Source organism: Erinaceus europaeus, chromosome 16, assembly GCF_950295315.1.
Source record: "Erinaceus europaeus chromosome 16, mEriEur2.1, whole genome shotgun sequence".
Classification (NCBI taxonomy): Eukaryota; Metazoa; Chordata; class Mammalia; order Eulipotyphla; family Erinaceidae; genus Erinaceus; species Erinaceus europaeus.
Window position 1 is genome coordinate 11,089,572 of NC_080177.1, and position 17,721 is coordinate 11,107,292.

The following is a 17,721-nucleotide window of genomic DNA, read 5'->3' on the forward strand; positions in this document are numbered from 1 at the left end:
TGTACAGAGCAAGAAAAAAAAATTGAACCCAGCGGTTAAGCACACATTGCACAAAGCGCAAGGGCAGGCATAAGGATCCCGGTTCAAGCCCCCGGCTCCCCACCTGCATGGGGGTCACTTTGCAAGTGGTGAAGCAGGTCTGCAGGTGTCTGTCTTTCTGTCCCCCTCTCTGTCTCCCCTCCTTTTTCATCTCTCTGTCCTGTCCAACAACAGCAATGACAACAATAATAATAACGACAACAACAAGGGCAACAAAAATGTGGAAAAATGGCCTCCAGGAACAGTGGTACAGGCACTGAGCCCCAGCAGAAACCCTGGAGGCAATAAATAAATAAATATAAAAATAAAAATTTAACCCATAAATTACAAATAGAAATGTAGCAAGGGAAGCATAACTAATAATGGACCAGGGCTTTGCTTTGGGCATTTTTTTTTATCCCTAATAACATCCATATTTGAACTACTATCTATATTTGCTGATTGATCAGTGATATCAGTGATATATCTCGGGTCTTCCAACTCTTAGTCTAGTCCTCTTGCTACATTCATAGTTAACGAAATGTACTTACTTAATCATCCCCCCCATGAGAATCAAAATTCAGCATTTTGATCATTACAGGTCCCACCTCCATTGGTTTGGATTTCTCCTTGCATGGATTTGAGCATCTGTATGGAATCCCACAACATGCAGAATCGCACCAACTTAAAAATACAGGGTAAGGTGGAAACAAATGTTTATTTTCCTTTTGCCACCATGGTTTTTGCTGGGAATTCGTGTCTGCACTACTCTCCCATTCTCCAAAGACTCTTTTTTAGATAGTGGCAAATGGAGAGGAAGAAAGAGAGAGAGAGGAGAGACATCATCACAGCACTGCTGCTCTGCCCCTGAAGCATCCTCTTAGCATGGTGCTCCCATGTGGTGGCTGGAAGTTCGAACCTGGTCCTTGCACTTGACTGGACGAACTATATCCTGGTCAACCTAAAATGGGTTCTTCTATGAGGCTCTGGATTTGAGAAGTTTGGACAAAAAAAAAAAATGTGTAAAATGACTAAGCTAGTGCTGACATGGGTCTGGTCTCTCTGTTCCCTAACACTGCTTGTGGATCTCTAAGATCTTTCCTTGAACAATCACTCAAAGCCATGGTCTTAATTTCTTAGTTTATTTTTGGAAAACTTTAGATAACTATTAAAAATTTAGTGCTGACATGTTACAATGCTCAAGGAAGCCCCTGGCCCTCACCTGCAGGGGAAAAACTTTCTAAGCAGTAAAGCAGTGCTGCTAGTGATTCTGTCTTTTCTCTCAATTTCTCTCTGTCTCCATCCAACAAATAAATAAAATATTTTTAAATGTGTTGAATCTAAACCTATAGAAATGAAAATATGAGCTGCTGTTGAAACGGGGCATATGTTCACCATACAACTTGTATAAGTCTACCTTTCCTCTCTCAAGACCTTCCCTTGGAATCCTGGGAGAATATACAGTGCAAAAAACACACTCACCTTTTAACAAAAAAAAAAAAAAGGATACTGAGACAAAGGATGGACAAGCATAGAAACCATCAGGAGATAGTTTCTAACTAGTGTTGCTGACAAATGTCAAAGGCATCAGAGTAAGAGGAAGCAAAACCAGAGAGAAAGAGTGTAGTCAGGTTGCCAGATTCAGATACTGTTTCCCTGACAGGATGTGCACCAAAAGCCAGGTTGTTTCCATACCAAGCCAAGTTCTGTATCCCAGCCCAGCCCAATTTCTCTTTTCAACACCCTGAAGCATGTTTGGACTCTATGTTTATTTGTTTGTTTTAGTGGCAAGAAGAAATCACAAAATTTCTCAGTGACACACACGTGTATACTTGCTATTCTAGAAAATTCACAGGAAAGAGTTCTTCCTTCTCACAAGATATCACAGAAAAGATATCTAAAATATGAGACTATGTATATCGGTTGTTACATAAAAACATACAAGATGGGGGCCGGGCGGTAGCGCAGTAGGTTAAGCACACATGGCACAAAGCGCAGGGACCAGCCTAATCATGGTTAATGCCCCTGGTTCTCCTCCCACACGCCGGGTTGCTTCACAAATGGTGAAGCAGCTCTGCAGGTGTCTGTCTTAGTCTCTCCCTCTATGTCTTCCCCTCCTCTCTCAATTTCTGTCCTATCCAAGAACAACAGCAGTAACAACAATAATGACAACAATAACAACAAGGGCAACAAAAATGGGGAAAATGACCTCCAGGAGCAGTGGATTCGTAGAGTAGGCACCAAGCCCCAGTGATAACCTTGGAGGCAAAAAAAAAAAAAGACAAATCAATGAAATCAATGGAGGATTATATGTTTCCAGGTTGGACCAGGAAACCTTTAGTCCAAACCTTAGTCAAGTTGAGCTTTGAAAGATACATAGGATCCAAGTGTATGCAGTGAAGAATGGAACTGTCAGGGGCCAGGCAGTGGTTCACCTGGTTAAGGGCACACACTACAGTGTGCAAGGACCTGGATTCAAGCCCCTGGTTCCCACTTGCAGAGGGAAAGCTTCTCCAGTGGTGAAATAAAGGTGCAGGTGTCTCTCTGTCTCTCTCCCTCTCTATCCCCCCTCCTGTCAATGTCTCTGTCTCTATAAATAATAAATTTAATTTAATTTTAAAAAGAATAATTTTAAAAAGAATGGAACTGTCCTATACATTGATAATATGTGGTGACCAGGTGGTGGTGCACCTAGTTAAGTGCACACGTTACATTGCACAAGGACCCAGGTTCGAGCCCCTCGCCCCACCTGTAGGGGGAAAGCTTTGTGAGTGGTGAAGCAGTGCTGCAGGTGACTCTCTGTCTCTCTTCCACTCTACCTCTCCCTTCCCACTTGATTTATGACGGTCTCTATCCAATAAAAAAGTAAACATAAAAAATAAAAATAGACAGTAATATGTGCATCGGTGATGGCAACGAATGGTAATCCTTTTCTGTGTGTTTCAGCAATGAGAGTGCTTACCGTCTCTATAACCTGGATGTTTATGGATATAAACTGCATGACAAGCTGGGTCTTTATGGATCAGTGCCTTATCTTATGGCCCACAAGCGGGGCAGGACGCTGGGCATTTTCTGGCTGAATGCCTCAGAAACATTAGTGGAGATCAACACAGAGGAGGCAGTAGAGGTGAGATCTGCATCACAGCAGTATGTCATTACTTTCAGAAGACGCAGAGCCAGAGCAATGTAGCCAGAGAGCTGCGCTTTGTAGTGGCAGCTGTCTGCCATCAGAATCGATGCAGTAAAAACATTGACTACGAATAATATCTACCAGAAGAACTCACATGTGGATGGATGGGTGTTTTAGGTGAGAAGTCACTTTTTTAGACCTTCATTCCATTCCTTTTCTAGCCCATGCCACCCCAGATGGGCCCAGTGGCTGCTGAACAAAAGGTCAAAATTCGAACTGATGTGCACTGGATGTCAGAGAGTGGAATCATTGATGTTTTTCTGCTGACAGGACCCACACCTACTGATGTCTTTAAGCAGTACTCCTACCTTACAGGTACCTGCGTAGGGAAATGCCAGCCTCTAGTCATTTTATTTCCTCTACCCCATGCTCCATCACTGAAAGCTGGTATTTGTTCAAGCACCTTACCCAGGCCTTTATAGAAACAAGCTCTCTGTTCTTACTTGTTGGTCTGCTTCTAATTCTGCTTCTAAGACCCCTTCTGTTTTGATCATCATGTTAGGTTCATTTGCATTGCTTAACGCTGTAGTCTATTTACATAATCACTGCTTTACCTGAGACCCGCCCTGCCTACAGGGCATTGGTTTAATCCCCACTGGTTAGATGCAAGCATGATACTTCTGAGTGCATGTGCTGTTTCCTTATCCCCACCCCCTATCCTACGTACTTCCTCTTCCGACCTGACACATCCACCTCAGGAGATATAAAGGACAAGTTTTCTAATGAATTGGGATTAGATAGATTGCACTGCATTCCCGCTCAATAAAGATTAAACTGCGTTCTCAACTCAGCCATGAGTCCCTGGTCGTCTGTCTCCCACTCTGAAAAGCTAGCCCGGCACTTACTGTCTTCTCATTCAGCTCAGTTGCATTACACTAGGTCTAGAACACTCCAGTTCTAATCCTGAATATCTTTAGAGCCTTCTTTGGAGCTTCTAAGCCTTTTCTCTTCCTTCATATCAGATGACCCATATCCCAGCCTAAGTTTTCTGGTTTATTCTCCACTAAACTAAGCCACTGGCAATAGCACTAGGGCATTTTATCTTATCTTATTTATTTGCCTCCAGGGTTATGCTGGAGCTCAGTGCCTGCACTATAAATCCACTGCTCCTGGCAGCCATTTCTTCCTGGTTTTTTTCCCCTGATTTTTATTAGATAGGACAGACAGAAATTGAGAGAGGATGGGGAGATGGAGAGAGGAAGAGAAAGGCAGACACCGGCAGACCTGCTTCACTGCTCATGAAGCACACTCCCTGCAGGTGGGGAGTAGGGGCTCAAACCCGGGTCCTGCAGCCTGGTAATATGTACACTTAACTGGGCGCGCCACTGCTGGCCTCCCAGGAATATAGTCTTTTCTTGTTCTTTTGATGATTTCTTTCCTTTTTTTCTCTTTCTGCTCTACATGTTTTATAATTTGCTTGGAGTTCTTTGTCCTTTTTCTGAGTTTTCTCAATTCCTGGTCTCCTATGTATGCGATCACATTTCTAATTTCTACAAATTCTTCTCTGATTACTCCTTGCTTCCAACATCTTCCATCTACTTTCTGTTCGACTAGTTTCCTATTATGAGTGCGATGTCTTTTTATGCTTTCTGGAGGTACTCGTTATAGTAGCTTGTTTATTGTGGTTCTTTACATAGCTGTTTTCTCAGAGATCCCGTTTTTCTACTTGTTTATCTCTGTCCCTAACTTTTGAGACTTTGCTCATGTTGGGTGTTCCTTGGCTAACTGGCCCTCTCCAGTTTCATCTTGTTCTCACTTGCAGTGTAAAACACCTTGAAACTTTTTTTACCCCTAAGCCTACCAAGTACTTCTTTTTCTTTTTTCTTTTCTTTTTTTTTTTTTTGCCCCCGGGGTTATTGATGGGATTCGGTGATTGCACTACCAATCCATTTGCTCCTGGAGGCTATTTTTTCCATTTTGTTGCCCTTGTTGTTTATCATTGTTGTTATTCTTGTTGTTGTTATTGCTGTCACTATTGTTAGATAGGACAGAGAATTGAGAGACAGAGAATTGGGAAGACAGAGAGGGGAATAAAAAGATAGACATCTGCAGACCTGTTTCATTACCTGTGAAGTGACCCCCCTGCGGGTGGGGAGCCAGGGACTCGAACCGGGATCCTTATGCCAGTCCATGTGCTTTGTTCCACGTGCGCTTAACCTGCTGCGCCACTGCCCAGCCCCCAGCCTACCATGTACTTCTCTGCTTCAATATTTTTTCTATTCCCTGTGCCTGTTTTTATTCTAGTATATCTAGTTTACTTCTTACTAGTCTTCAAGGCCCTAACCAAGTGTTACTACCCCTTTTAAGCCTTTCAAAACTTCACATTTCACTGCAGACAAAAATTATTAGCCTCTATGTGTTACCAAAGCACTAAGCTGATACCTTTAACATAACAGTTTTACCTCAGAGCACAGCAATTTATTAATATACCTACCTCATCTGTCAAATTATCGCTTTCTATTTATTTATTTATTTTTTGCCTCCAGGGTTATTGCTAGGGCTCGGCGCCTACAGCACAAATCCACTGCTCCTGGAGGCCTTTTTTCCCCTTTTGTTGCCCTTGTTTTTTTTATTGTTGTGGTTACTACTATTATCATTGTCATTGCTGTCCTTGTTGTTGGATAGGACAGTGAGAAAGAGAGGAGGGGAAGACAGAGAGGGGGAGAGAAATCTAGACACCTGCAGACCTGCTTCACTGCTTGTGAAGTGACCCCCCTGCATCTGGGGAGTTGGGGACTCAAACTGGGATCCTTATATTAGTCCTTGCACTTCGAGCCATGTGCACTTAACCTGCTCTGCTACCACCTGACCCCCTCAAATTATCACTTTCTTATGATGAGGAACTTGCTTTCTTCTTGGCGTTCTGATTACCAAGCTCAGCACTTAGACTCCTGTAGACACTGAAGAAATAGATGATCAGATCTATCATCGTCATTGTGGTAGTATTGCCCCAGCTATCATCTTCTCTCAGGAACACAAGCTATACCCCCTCTGTTCTCCTTGGGATACCATCAGTGTCGCTGGAACTATGAAGACGAGCAGGATGTAGCATCAGTGGATGCAGGCTTCGATGAGCATGACATTCCTTATGACGTCATGTGGCTGGACATAGAGCACACCAGGGGCAAGAGGTACTTCACCTGGGACAAGAAAAGATTTCCAAACCCTAAGAGAATGCAAGAGCTGCTCCGGAGCAAAAAGCGAAAGGTAAACTAAGCTAACACTTCTGATCCTCTTAATTACCAAACATTTTAAAAGGTTTAAAACTGAGGGGGTCGGGCAGTAGTGCAGCGGGTTAAGCGCATGTGGCACAAAGCGCAAGGACCGGCGTAAGGATCCGGGTTCGAGCCCCCGGCTCCCCACCTGCAGGGGAGTCGCTTCACAGGCGATGGAACAGGTTTGCAGGTATCTATCTTTCTGTCCCCCTCTCTGTCTTCCCCGCCTCTCTCCATTTCTCTCTGTCCTATCCAACAACGAACGACATCAACAACAAAAATAATAACCGCAACAAGGCTATAACAAGGGCAACAAAAGAGGGGGAAAAGGCCTCCAGGAGCAGTGGATTCGTGGTGCAGGCACTGAGCCCAGCAATAACCCTGGAGGCAAAAAAAAAAAAACCAAAAACCCGAGGGCCGGGAGGTGGTGCACCCAGTTAAGTGCACATAGTACTATGAGCAAGGATATGCGTAAGGATCAGGCTTCCAGCCCCTGCTCTCCACCTGTAGGGGGGACGTTTTACTCTCTCCCTCTGTCTCTCCTTTTCCCTCTCAATTTATCTCTGTCCTATTAAAAAACAAAAAAAGGCCTCCAGGAGCAGTGGATTTGTAGTGCTGGCACAGAGCCCCAGTGATAACCCTGGAGGCAGAAAGTAAAATAAAATAAAATTTGTAAAACTTGCTTTAGTCCATCAGTGGAGAATTAGCTGACTGAAGAAAAAAAAAGGTTAGCAGGAGTCAGGCAGTAGCGCAGCCGGTTAAGCGCACTTGGCGCAAAGCTCAAGGACCGGCATAAGGACGCGGGTTGGAGCTTCTGGCACCCCACCTGCAGGGAAGTCGCGTCACAGGCAGTGAGGTGGATCTGCAGGTGTCTAGCTTTCTCTCCTCCTCTGTCTTCCCCTCCTCTCTCCATTTCCCTCTGTCCTATCCAACAACTAACAATATCAACAATAATAACCACAACAAACAACAAGGGCAACAAAAGGGGGGGAAATGGCCTCCAGGAGCAGTGGATTCATGGTGCTGGCACTGAGCCCCAGCAATAACCCTGGAGGCAAAAAAAAAATAGTAATAAAAATAAATAAATAAATGAGTAAAGTGGTCTGGGAGGTGACATAGTAGATAAAGCATTGGACTCTCAAGCAGTTAAAAATCTTCTTGTGGATGGACTACTACTCAGCTGTAAAAAATGGTGACTTCACCGTTTTCAGCCGATCTTGGATGGACCTTGAAAAATTCATGTTAAATGCAATAAGTCAGAAACAGAAGGATGAATATGGGATGATCTCTCTCTCAGGCAGAAGTTGAAAAATAAGATCAGAAAAGAAAACGCAAGTAGAACCTGAAATGGAATTGGTGTATCGCACCAAAGTAAAAGACTCTGGGGTGGGTGGGTGGGTGGGTGGGGAGAATACAGGTCCAAGAAGGATTCAGAGGATCTAGTGGGGGTTGTATTGTTATATGGGAAACTGGGGAATGTTATGCATGTACAAACTATTGTACTTACTGTTGAATGTAAAACATTAATTCCCCAATTAAAAAAAAAAGAAAGAAAGAAAAATCTTCTTGTGGGTGTCGGGCAGTAGCGCAGCAGGTTAGGAGGCAAAGTGCGAGGACCTGCGTAAGGATCCTGGCGTAAGGATCCAGTTGGAGCTCCCCGCTCCCCACCTGCAGAGGAGTCGCTTCACAGGTGGTGAAGCAAATCTGCAGGTGTCTATCTTTCTCTCCCCCTCTCTGTCTTCCCCTCCTCTCTCCATTTCTCTCTGTCCTAACAACGATGACATCAATAACAACAGCAGTAATAACTACAACAACAATAAAAAGACAACAACAAGGGCAATAAAAGGGAAAATAAATTAATTAATTAAATAAATTGAAAATCAAAACAAAAAAATTTTTTTAAATGGCCATGAACGTTGTGCCTTCAAGTTCCTAGAGAGGTGACACTGTGACAGGGCATAGGACTTATACTCGTAAAGTCCCTAGTTCTAGCCCTGAAACTGCTCTGGTCTATTTCAATAAATAAATGAATAAATATTTGGGAGGAGGAAAAGAATATGTATTAACTGGGCAGTGATAATTGTTAAGTGCCTTAAATTGGTTTTGATACTAACCTAACTCCCATAAATGGGCTGCTGGTGTTGCATAATACTTAACTGCCAATCATAATTGCTTCTGAGTGAAATCTGAAGCCCTAAACTAGGAATATATATACCGGGAGTGGGGCGGTAGCGCAGCGGGTTAAGCGGGCATGTGGCGCAAAGCGCATGTGGTGCAAATCGCATGTACCAGCGTAAGGATCCCGGTTCGAGCCCCCAAATCCCCACTTGCAGGAGAGTCACTTCACTAGCAGTGAAGCAGGTCTGCAGGTGTCCATCTTCTCTCCTCTCTCTGTCTTCCCCTCCTCTCTCCATTTCTCTCTGTCCTATCCATCAATGAACTATATCAACAATAACAATAATAACCACAACAAGGGCAACAAAAAGGGAGCAGTGGATTCAGGGTGCAGGTACTGAGCCCCAACAATAACCCTACAGGCAAAAAAAAAAAAAACAACATACTAACAAGGGCCAGGGGAGATAATATAACAGTTCACGCATAGCCTTGCATGTCTGAGACAGAAATCCCACAGTTGTTCCCTAGTCTCACAATAAGCCAGAATCGAGCAGTGCTCTAGTTTAATAAAAAATATATATATATATAGGGAGTAGGCGGTAGTGCAACGGGTTGAGCGCACGTGGCGCAAAGAGCAAGGACCCACATAGGATCCCAGGTCAAGCCCCCGGCTCCCCACCTGCAGGGGAGTCGCTTCACAGGCGGTGAAGCAGGCCTGCAGGTGTCTGTCTTTCTCTCCCCCTCTTGTCTTCCCCTCCTCTCTCGATTTCTCTCTGTCCTATCCAACGATAACAACAACAATAATAACCACAACAAGGGCAACAAAAGGGGGAGAAATGGTCTCCAGGAGCAGTGGATTCGTGGTGCAGGCACTGAGCCCCGGAAATAACACGGGAGGCAAAAAAATTAAAAAATAATGCTTGCAAAGAAAGCATGTAAATGAACATATTGCTCATACAGAGATGATGAGATTCTCAAACATTTTTATCTTGGCAGCTTGTGGTCATTAGCGACCCCCACATCAAGATCGACCCTGACTACTCAGTGTATGCTGAAGCAAAAGAACAGGGTTTCTTTGTGAGGAATCATGAAGGGAGAGACTTTGAGGGGATATGCTGGCCTGGTAAGATGCCACTCCTCATGCTTGTTCTAGCCATTTACTCATTTCTCATCAGTGCAGGGTGCCTAGCTCTAATTCTCATCTTTAATAGGCATCTCTCCCTATTATAAGCTCCTTCCAGAGAGAGTATTGCCACCTTCTGTGCTTTTCATATCACCTGGTACAGTGTGTTTTGTATATGTCTACCAGTGAATGAATGAAAGATAAACAAAACTCAGTGACATACTACTTCTCTAAGCAAATAAAAATCCAGGGAATAGAAAAAAAGGAGAGGAGAGCAACAAGAAAAACAGTCCTTTAGTCTCTCTCTCTCTCTCCCTCTCTGCTTTGTTAGCCCATAGTTTTGATTTCCCAGATGTTCATGAGTGGCTTCAGTTGCCTTTGACAACTCTGAATTCTCCCATTTCATAAGTTGTTAAAGTCTTGGGGGAAAATAGTCTTCATAGAAACTCAAGGGCAAAAGTAAATCACCACCCTGCCATAGCATAGCCCTCCATGACATCCAGACACTATAGAGAAAGTTATGACTTCCTTTCCCTCATCAAAACTCAGATCCCTTTAGGTCACTTATGAACACCTTTCTGAGGGCTGTGGAGGAATCAGCATAATGGTTGTGCAAAGGGTTTTCTTGCCTGAGATTCCGATGTCCCAAGTTCAATCCCCTAGAATACATTTAAACCAGAATTGAGCTGTGCTCTGGCAAATAGCACTTTGTTCTTCTTAAGAACTGAGGAGTCTCTCCGGGATATTTGCATCCACATCCTTACTAAGATTATCTTAAGCCATGGGGGGGGGGGGGGGGGGCTCCATCCTGACTTTTTTTTTTTTTTTTTTAACCAGAGCACTGCTCAGCTCTGGCTTATGGTGGTGTGGGGGACTGAACCTGGGACTCTGGAGCCTCAGGCATGAGAATCTCTTTGCATAACTATTATGCTATCCACCCCTGCCCCATCCTGACTCTTTCTTTTTGGCATTCCCATGGGCCACAGAGGTTTGAAAGTCTGGTGACTGTCATTGGAGTCCAGCACTGCCTTCTTTTGCCTCTCAGTGAGCTGTGCTTCCTTGTCAGCTAACTTACACACTTGACTTAAGGTGCTCATTGATTATCCAACTTTCACACTTGATAGTCTGTACGTTTTAGCACCAGGCCTCACTGTTCCTAATGTACTTTTTATTCTTTTGCCTCTCCAGGTCTCTCCTCCTACTTGGATTTCACCAATCCCAAGGTCAGAGAATGGTATTCAAGTCTTTTCGCTTTCTCTGCTTATCAGGTTTGTTTCTTTCACTTTTGATTTTTCATAGTTATGTGGAAAGATGCAAGAAATCAAGGGCAGGGCAGGGGGTAGATAGCATAGTGGTTATGCAAAGAGATTTTCATGCCTGAGGCTCCAAAATCCTGGGTTCAATCCCCCACACTACCATAAACCAGAGCTGAGCAATGCTCTGGTAAAAAAAAAAAAAAAATCAGGGGCAGAGGTGATAAAATAGATCTATTCTGCTTTACTGGAGAGCTCTTGATAAATAATAAATAATACTGCTATTAAAAGGCAAAGCTGTCAACCACAGTAGCAGCATTGGTGGTATCAGAAATGCCGTATGTATCATCAGACCAGTATATGGCAAAGTACTTAATAGGAGTTTATTATATTTCAGATCAGTATGTCCATTTCATATGAAATGCTATTTTATAACAGTTAGTTAATAAAGTTATATGTGAAATGTTCTTACAAAGCATAATGCGCTATTAAAATCAAGGTGTAGTCATAAATCAAATGTATAATCATTGTTGTGTAACTAAAAGTAAAATAGCGTTGTGTGTTAATTATACTTCAATTAAAAAGCACAGAGAGGGAGAGTCGGGTGGTAGCGCAGCGGGTTAAGCGCACGTGGTGCAAAGCGCAAGGACCGGCCTAAGGATCCTGGTTCTATCCCCCGGCTCCCCACGTTCAGGGGAGTCACTTCACAGGTAGTGAAGCAGGTCTGCAGGTGTCTATCTTTCTCTTCCCCTCTCTGTCTTCCCCTCCTCTCTCTATTTCTCTCTGTCATACCCAACAACAAGGACATCAATAATATCAACAATAATAATTGCAACAATAAAACAACAAGGGCAACAAAAAGGGAATAAATAAATATATATATTTTTTAAAAGTACAAAGAGTTACAATGCTCAAGGTTCAAGTCCCCCGTCCCCTCCTGCAAGGGGAAAGCTTCACAAGTGGTGAAGTAGTATTGCAGGTGTCTCTCTGTCTCTCTTCCTCTTATCCCATCCTACCCTCTCGACTTCTGGCTGTCTCTATCCAATAAATAAAGATAATGAAAAAAAAATTTTTTTAAGTACAAAGAGAAAGGAGACACCACATCTACGAAAGCTTTTCAGCCAATTACTGTAATGTTAATAATTATGCGTGACATAAATTATATTTGCTTGGGGCCAGGTAGTGACAGACCTGGTTAAGTGCACAAATAACTATGAAGAAGGACTTGGGTTCAAGCCCCTAGATTTCTCAAAATATTAGAGGGAAGGCAGCCATAAAGGCTGTTATTTAAGAGACCTAGCAGATGATGGCTGACATAGAACCTATTCGTATTCTTTTCTTTTTTAAAAAAATTTTTTTGTATTTATTTATTTATTTATTCCCTTTTGTTGTCCTTGTTGTTTTATTGTTGTAGTTATTACTGATGTCGTCATTGTTGGGTAGGACAGAGAGCAATGGAGAGAGGAGAGGAAGACAGACGGGGAGAGAAAGATAAACACCTGCAGACCTGCTTCACCGCCTGTGAAGCGACTCCCCTGCAGGTGGGGAGCCGGGGGCTTGAACCGGGATCCTTACGCCAGTCCTTGCGTTTTGCGCCACCTGTGCTTAACCCGCTGCGCTACCGCCCAACTCCCCATATTCTTTTCTATAGCGGTTCTCCATATCCAAATAGACTAACGGAGCTATTTATATTTCACAGACAACACAGAGCAACATTCTGTGGCTTGGGTTTTAGCTATCTGAGATTGGTCAGTGAACAAAACACACAACATTCCTTGCCCTGTTGAACTTTTCTTCTCACCCTAGAGGGAAAGACAGTACGCAGGTAATAAACATAGTAAATAAATAAAAGGTAGTAGGAAAGCGGAACAGGCACTCGACCATACTGAACTATATTAACTGTTATTATATCAACACCATCACTATAGAAATACTGTCATGACCAAGATTTACTTCACAGGGATCCACTGATATCCTGTACATATGGAATGACATGAATGAGCCCTCTGTCTTTCGAGGCCCAGAGCTGACCATGCACAAGAATGCCATTCACCATGGCAACTGGGAGCACAGAGAACTGCACAACATCTATGGTTTATATCAGGTAAAGTGGCCAATGAGAAATTAACTGGGCTCATGTGCTCTGCCTTTTGGAATGAAGGTGACTTGCTTTGGAACAACTATACTCTTCTGCTCATTTCTCTTTGTGTGTCATTTCTGACAACTACAATGAATTTTACCAGGTTGGACCAACAGGAGCCTTTGTATTATTCTCCTTTTACGTCTTTTCCTTTTATTATAAACCCATTTACAGAAACCAATAAAGGCATATTAACATCTATGTTGACTGGCACCATTAGTGAATGGCATTGGAAAATTTTTATTGATGTCAACAGCTTATACTGTCAGCTTTCGAGTAATTAATTTTAAGTAATTAAAACAAATTTATTTTGGGGGAAACTTTTGAAATTTCACAAATGTCTACTATAGTAAGTAGCAAGTAGCACATTCATAGTTATGGAGTAAGATTTAAAATAGATACACAATTTTCTTTTTGTTTGTTTGTTTTCCCTTTTGTTGCCCTTGTTGTTTTATTGTTGTAGTTATTAATGTTGTCGTTGTTGTATAGGACAGAATGAAATGGAGAGAGGAGGGCAAGACAGAGAGGGGGAGAGAAAGATAGATACCTGCAGACCTGCTTCACTCCCTGTGAAGCGACTCCCCTATAGGTGAGGAGCCGGGGGCTCGAACTGGGATCCTTACACTTGCACTTTGCACTGCGTGCACTAAACCTGCTACGCTACTGCCTGATTCCCTAGATACACAATTTTCAACAAGTGTATTCTTAAAGAGCAGAAAACCTTCCTGAAGTACTCAGCCTTCTCAAAAGACAGTAGAATTGTTTTCCATTTGCCTGTTTTTTACAGGCACAATTTCACAGTCACTGGCCTTAATTTATATCCAGGGAAATTTGCTTTTTTTTTTTTTTCCAGAACACTGATCAGCTCTGGCTTATAGTTGTGTGGGGGACTGAACATGAGACTTCGGATCCTCAGGCATAAAAGTCTCCTTGCATAACTATTAAGCTGTCTACTCTCACACTCAGGGCTCTCTGCTATATTCAGAACACAATTATTCAATTATTTTATGTCCCACCCACCAATTAGTGTTTTCCTTTTTTTTTTTTTCCCACCTTCAGGGTTATTGCTGTGGCTCGGTGCCTGCGCTACAAATCCATTGCTCCTGGAGGCCATTTTTTCCCATTTTTATTGCCCTTATTTCTGTTATTATTGTTGGATAGGACAGAGAGAAATCAGGAGAGGAGAGAAAGACAGACACCTGCAGACCTGCTTCATTGCTTGTGAAGCAACCTGCAGGTGGAGAGCCAGGGGGGCTCAAACCTGGTTCCTCTCACAGGTCCTTGCACTTTGCGCCATGTGCGCTTAATCCGCCGGCCCCCAGTTAGTGTTTTCTAGTGGGAGCTGTTGCCTAGATATAGCAAGGGCTTCAGTGAGCATATGTTTACTTCACTCACCGTCTCTTGCTGTAACTAAAACTGTTTCAGTTACAGATTTATATAGACTAAGCCCTGTCACTTAACCTCACCAAATCTGTCTTTTAATCATTAATAATCTATTTTGAATTATGACTTAGACTATATGACAAAAATCTAGTAAAATCCCCTGTAAAAATAAATACTGAATAAGTGCTAGATTGACATCTAGAATTATTTCACTGCCCTTTTAATCTAGTTTTTAATGGGGAACTTAGGTTATTTTTATGATACCATGAAGATTGTCTTTTGGATTTAATGTTAATATTTTCCAATACACACCTCCACCTGCCACTTAATATTTATTTACTTACTTACTTATTTTTGCCACCACAGTTCTCAATAGGCCTTGTTGCCTGCACAATGAATTTACTTATCCAAACAACTATTTTTCCTTCCCCCCTTTCTTTTACTTGTTAAGGCATAGAGAGATTGAGAAAGTAGGGGAGAGAGAAAGGGAGACACCTGCAGCCCTGTTTCACCACTCATGAAACTTCCTCCTTTCAGGTGAGAATTGGGAACTTGAACCCAGGTACAGGGTAACATATACACTCAACCAGCTGCGCCACTGCCTGACGCCCTGCTACATGCTTTTCAAATGCTTTTTAAAAAGCTGCATAAGCTAAGGACAGTGCCCTAATCCAGTCATCTCTTTGAAATGTTTCTGCTCTGGTCTTACAGCAAATGGCTACTGCAGAAGGACTGATACAGCGTTCTAATGGAAAAGAGAGGCCCTTTGTTCTTACTCGTTCTTTCTTTGCTGGGTCACAAAAATATGGTAAGGAATGTCTCTTATGATCAGGTTTTTTTTGGGGGGGAGGATATGTATTTTTTATTAGTGATTTAATATTGATTTACAAAATCTCAAGATAACAAAGGTCAAATTCTACATCATTCTCAACACTAGAGTTGTGTCCCCATCCCCCCACTGGAGACTGCATTGGGTCTCCCAAGGTCACTAATGTGTTGGCTATTATTTCCATAACTGTCTTATCTATATGTATTTTTTGCCCATTTTTCCTATCAGCCTGCCTTCTCTTCCTTCCTTCCTTCCTTCCTTCCTTCCCTCCTCTCTCTCTCTCTCTCTTTCTTTCTTTCTTTCTTTCTTCTTTTTGCCTCCAGGGTTATCGCTGGGGCTCGGTGACTGCACTACGAATCCATTGCTCCTGGTGGCTATTTTCCTCATTTTTGTTGCCCTTGTTGTTTATCATTCTTATTGTTGTCATTGCTGTCATTGTTGAATAGGACAGTGAAATGGAAAGAGGAGGGAAAGACAGAGGGGGAGAGAAAAGACACCTGAAAACCTGCTTCACCACGTATGAAGTGACTCCCCTGCAGATGGGGAGCCAGGGGTTCAAACTAGGATCCTTTCGCTGGTCCCTGTGTTTTATGCCATATGCGCTTAACCCACTTTGCTACCGCCCGGCCCCCCTTACTTTCTAGGTCCTGTTTAGTAAACATTTTGTCCTGCTGCTTTATATCTTAATTGCCTTTCAGTCACCACGTTGCAGATGCTACTATGAGTCTATCCTGACTTCCCCGGGCAGATGACTTCACCAATGTGTCCTGGAAACTCACCTCTCCAGAGCCCTGTCTCACTAGGGATAGATAGAAACAGTTGGGGGTATGGATTGATCTGCCAATGCCGTGTCCAGCATGAAGTGGTTACAGAAGTTAGAATTCCCACCTTTTGCACCCCAAAAAGATTTTGATTTATACCCCCAGAGGAGGAGAAATGTTAGAAGATGACTAGAGGCTTCTGAATCTCAATTCCATCAGAAACCAGAGAACAAAAAGGAAAAAAGGAAAGGAAAGGAAAGGAAAGGAAAGGAAAGGAAAGGAAAGGAAAGGAAAGGAAAGGAAAGGAAAGGAAAGGAAAGGAAGGAAGGAGCATGAATAGGGATTTTAGGGTAGTAAGAAACTATTAAGTCCATTTAGGTATGTTCCTAGGGGTCCATGACTTTAATAATGATTGCTTGAATTTGAAAGATAACTTGGAAGTGAACTAAAAATACTGTCTGTGAAAATGTAGTCAAGAGTTAAGAATAAGACTAGAAAGCTGGATCAGCGCAGAGAGTAGCTCTCAAACTTGAAGAGAATATATACAGTTAACTGTTTACCACATCAATATGACCCAAGGCCCATGTATATTTATATTTGGCACAGGCGCCTGTTCAACCTCCAAGTCCCTGTCAATCTGATCTTGCAGTCCATGGTCACAGCTGGGAACATTCTAGGCTGCACTTATTTCAGGACCAGTCTTCCTCGAGTGGCAGAGTTTGCTGACCAAGCCTCCCTTCAGAGAGTGGGGCAGTCACTACCATTGCTACTTTATAGTGAGGGTAAGGTCCTGAAGAAGCCCTCAGAAAGGCATATGATGACATTCCTGATGGAAGTGACCACTAATGGTAGAGAGAGGGGTCTGTTAGAGGCCTGGGCCAATCATAATATGATCAGACTTTAAAACACAAGCTACCATCCTGTCTTCTTGAACCATTAGTGGTACCTGGTATTCCTATGCTGACACCGTGGTTTTTCTGTTGGGCAGGCCTTAGATCGTAGAGAGGGATGTGCCTTGAAATAAGCATCCTTTCTTTTTTTTTTTTTAATTCCTTTATTGGGGAATTAATGTTTTACATTCAACAGTAAATACAATAGTTTGTACATGCATAACATTTCCCAGTTTTCCATATAACAATACAACCTCCACTAGGTCCTCTGAATCCTTCTTGGATCTGTATTCTCCCCACCCACCCACCACCCACCCCAGAGTCTTTTACTTTGGTGCAATATGCCAATTCCTGTTCAGGTTCGACTTGTGTTTTCTTTTCTGATCTTGTTTTTCAACTTCTGCCTGAGAGTGAGATCATCCCATATTCATCCTTCTGTTTCTGACTTATTGCACTTAACATGAATTCTTCAAGGTCCATCCAAGATTGGCTGAAAACAGTGAAGTCATCATTTTTTACAGCTGAGTAGTATTCCATTGTGTATATATACCACAACTTGCTCAGCCACTCATCTGTTGTTGGACACCTGGGTTGCTTCCAGGTTTTGGCTATTACAAATTGTGCTGCCAAGAACATATGTGTACACAGATCTTTTTGGATGGATGTGTTGGGTTCTTTAGGATATATCCACAGGAGAGGAATTGCAGGGTCATAGGGTAGGTCCATTTCTAGCCTTCTGAGAGTTCTCCAGACTGTTCTCCACAGAGGTTGGACCAATTGACATTCCCATCAGCAGTGTAGGAG

General features: G+C 42.8%; 1 protein-coding gene across 5 annotated transcripts in view; it reads left to right on the plus strand.

The window, feature by feature from the left end:
* The window catches only part of GANC (glucosidase alpha, neutral C), an 80,576-nt gene that overhangs the window by 39,329 nt on the left and 23,526 nt on the right, over positions 1 to 17,721 (plus strand). For all 5 annotated transcript variants that reach the window (XR_009545266.1, XM_060174455.1, XM_007533620.3 and 2 more), the window contains 8 exons: positions 620 to 716; positions 2,965 to 3,145; positions 3,370 to 3,523; positions 6,180 to 6,415; positions 9,535 to 9,661; positions 10,850 to 10,929; positions 12,875 to 13,018; positions 15,149 to 15,245. Coding sequence is in view for 4 of the 5 variants with exons in the window: in XM_060174455.1 (XP_060030438.1) it covers positions 620 to 716; positions 2,965 to 3,145; positions 3,370 to 3,523; positions 6,180 to 6,415; positions 9,535 to 9,661; positions 10,850 to 10,929; positions 12,875 to 13,018; positions 15,149 to 15,245 (1,116 nt within the window). In the remaining variant the exon portion in view is untranslated. The remainder of the gene's footprint in view (positions 1 to 619; positions 717 to 2,964; positions 3,146 to 3,369; positions 3,524 to 6,179; positions 6,416 to 9,534; positions 9,662 to 10,849; positions 10,930 to 12,874; positions 13,019 to 15,148; positions 15,246 to 17,721) is intronic.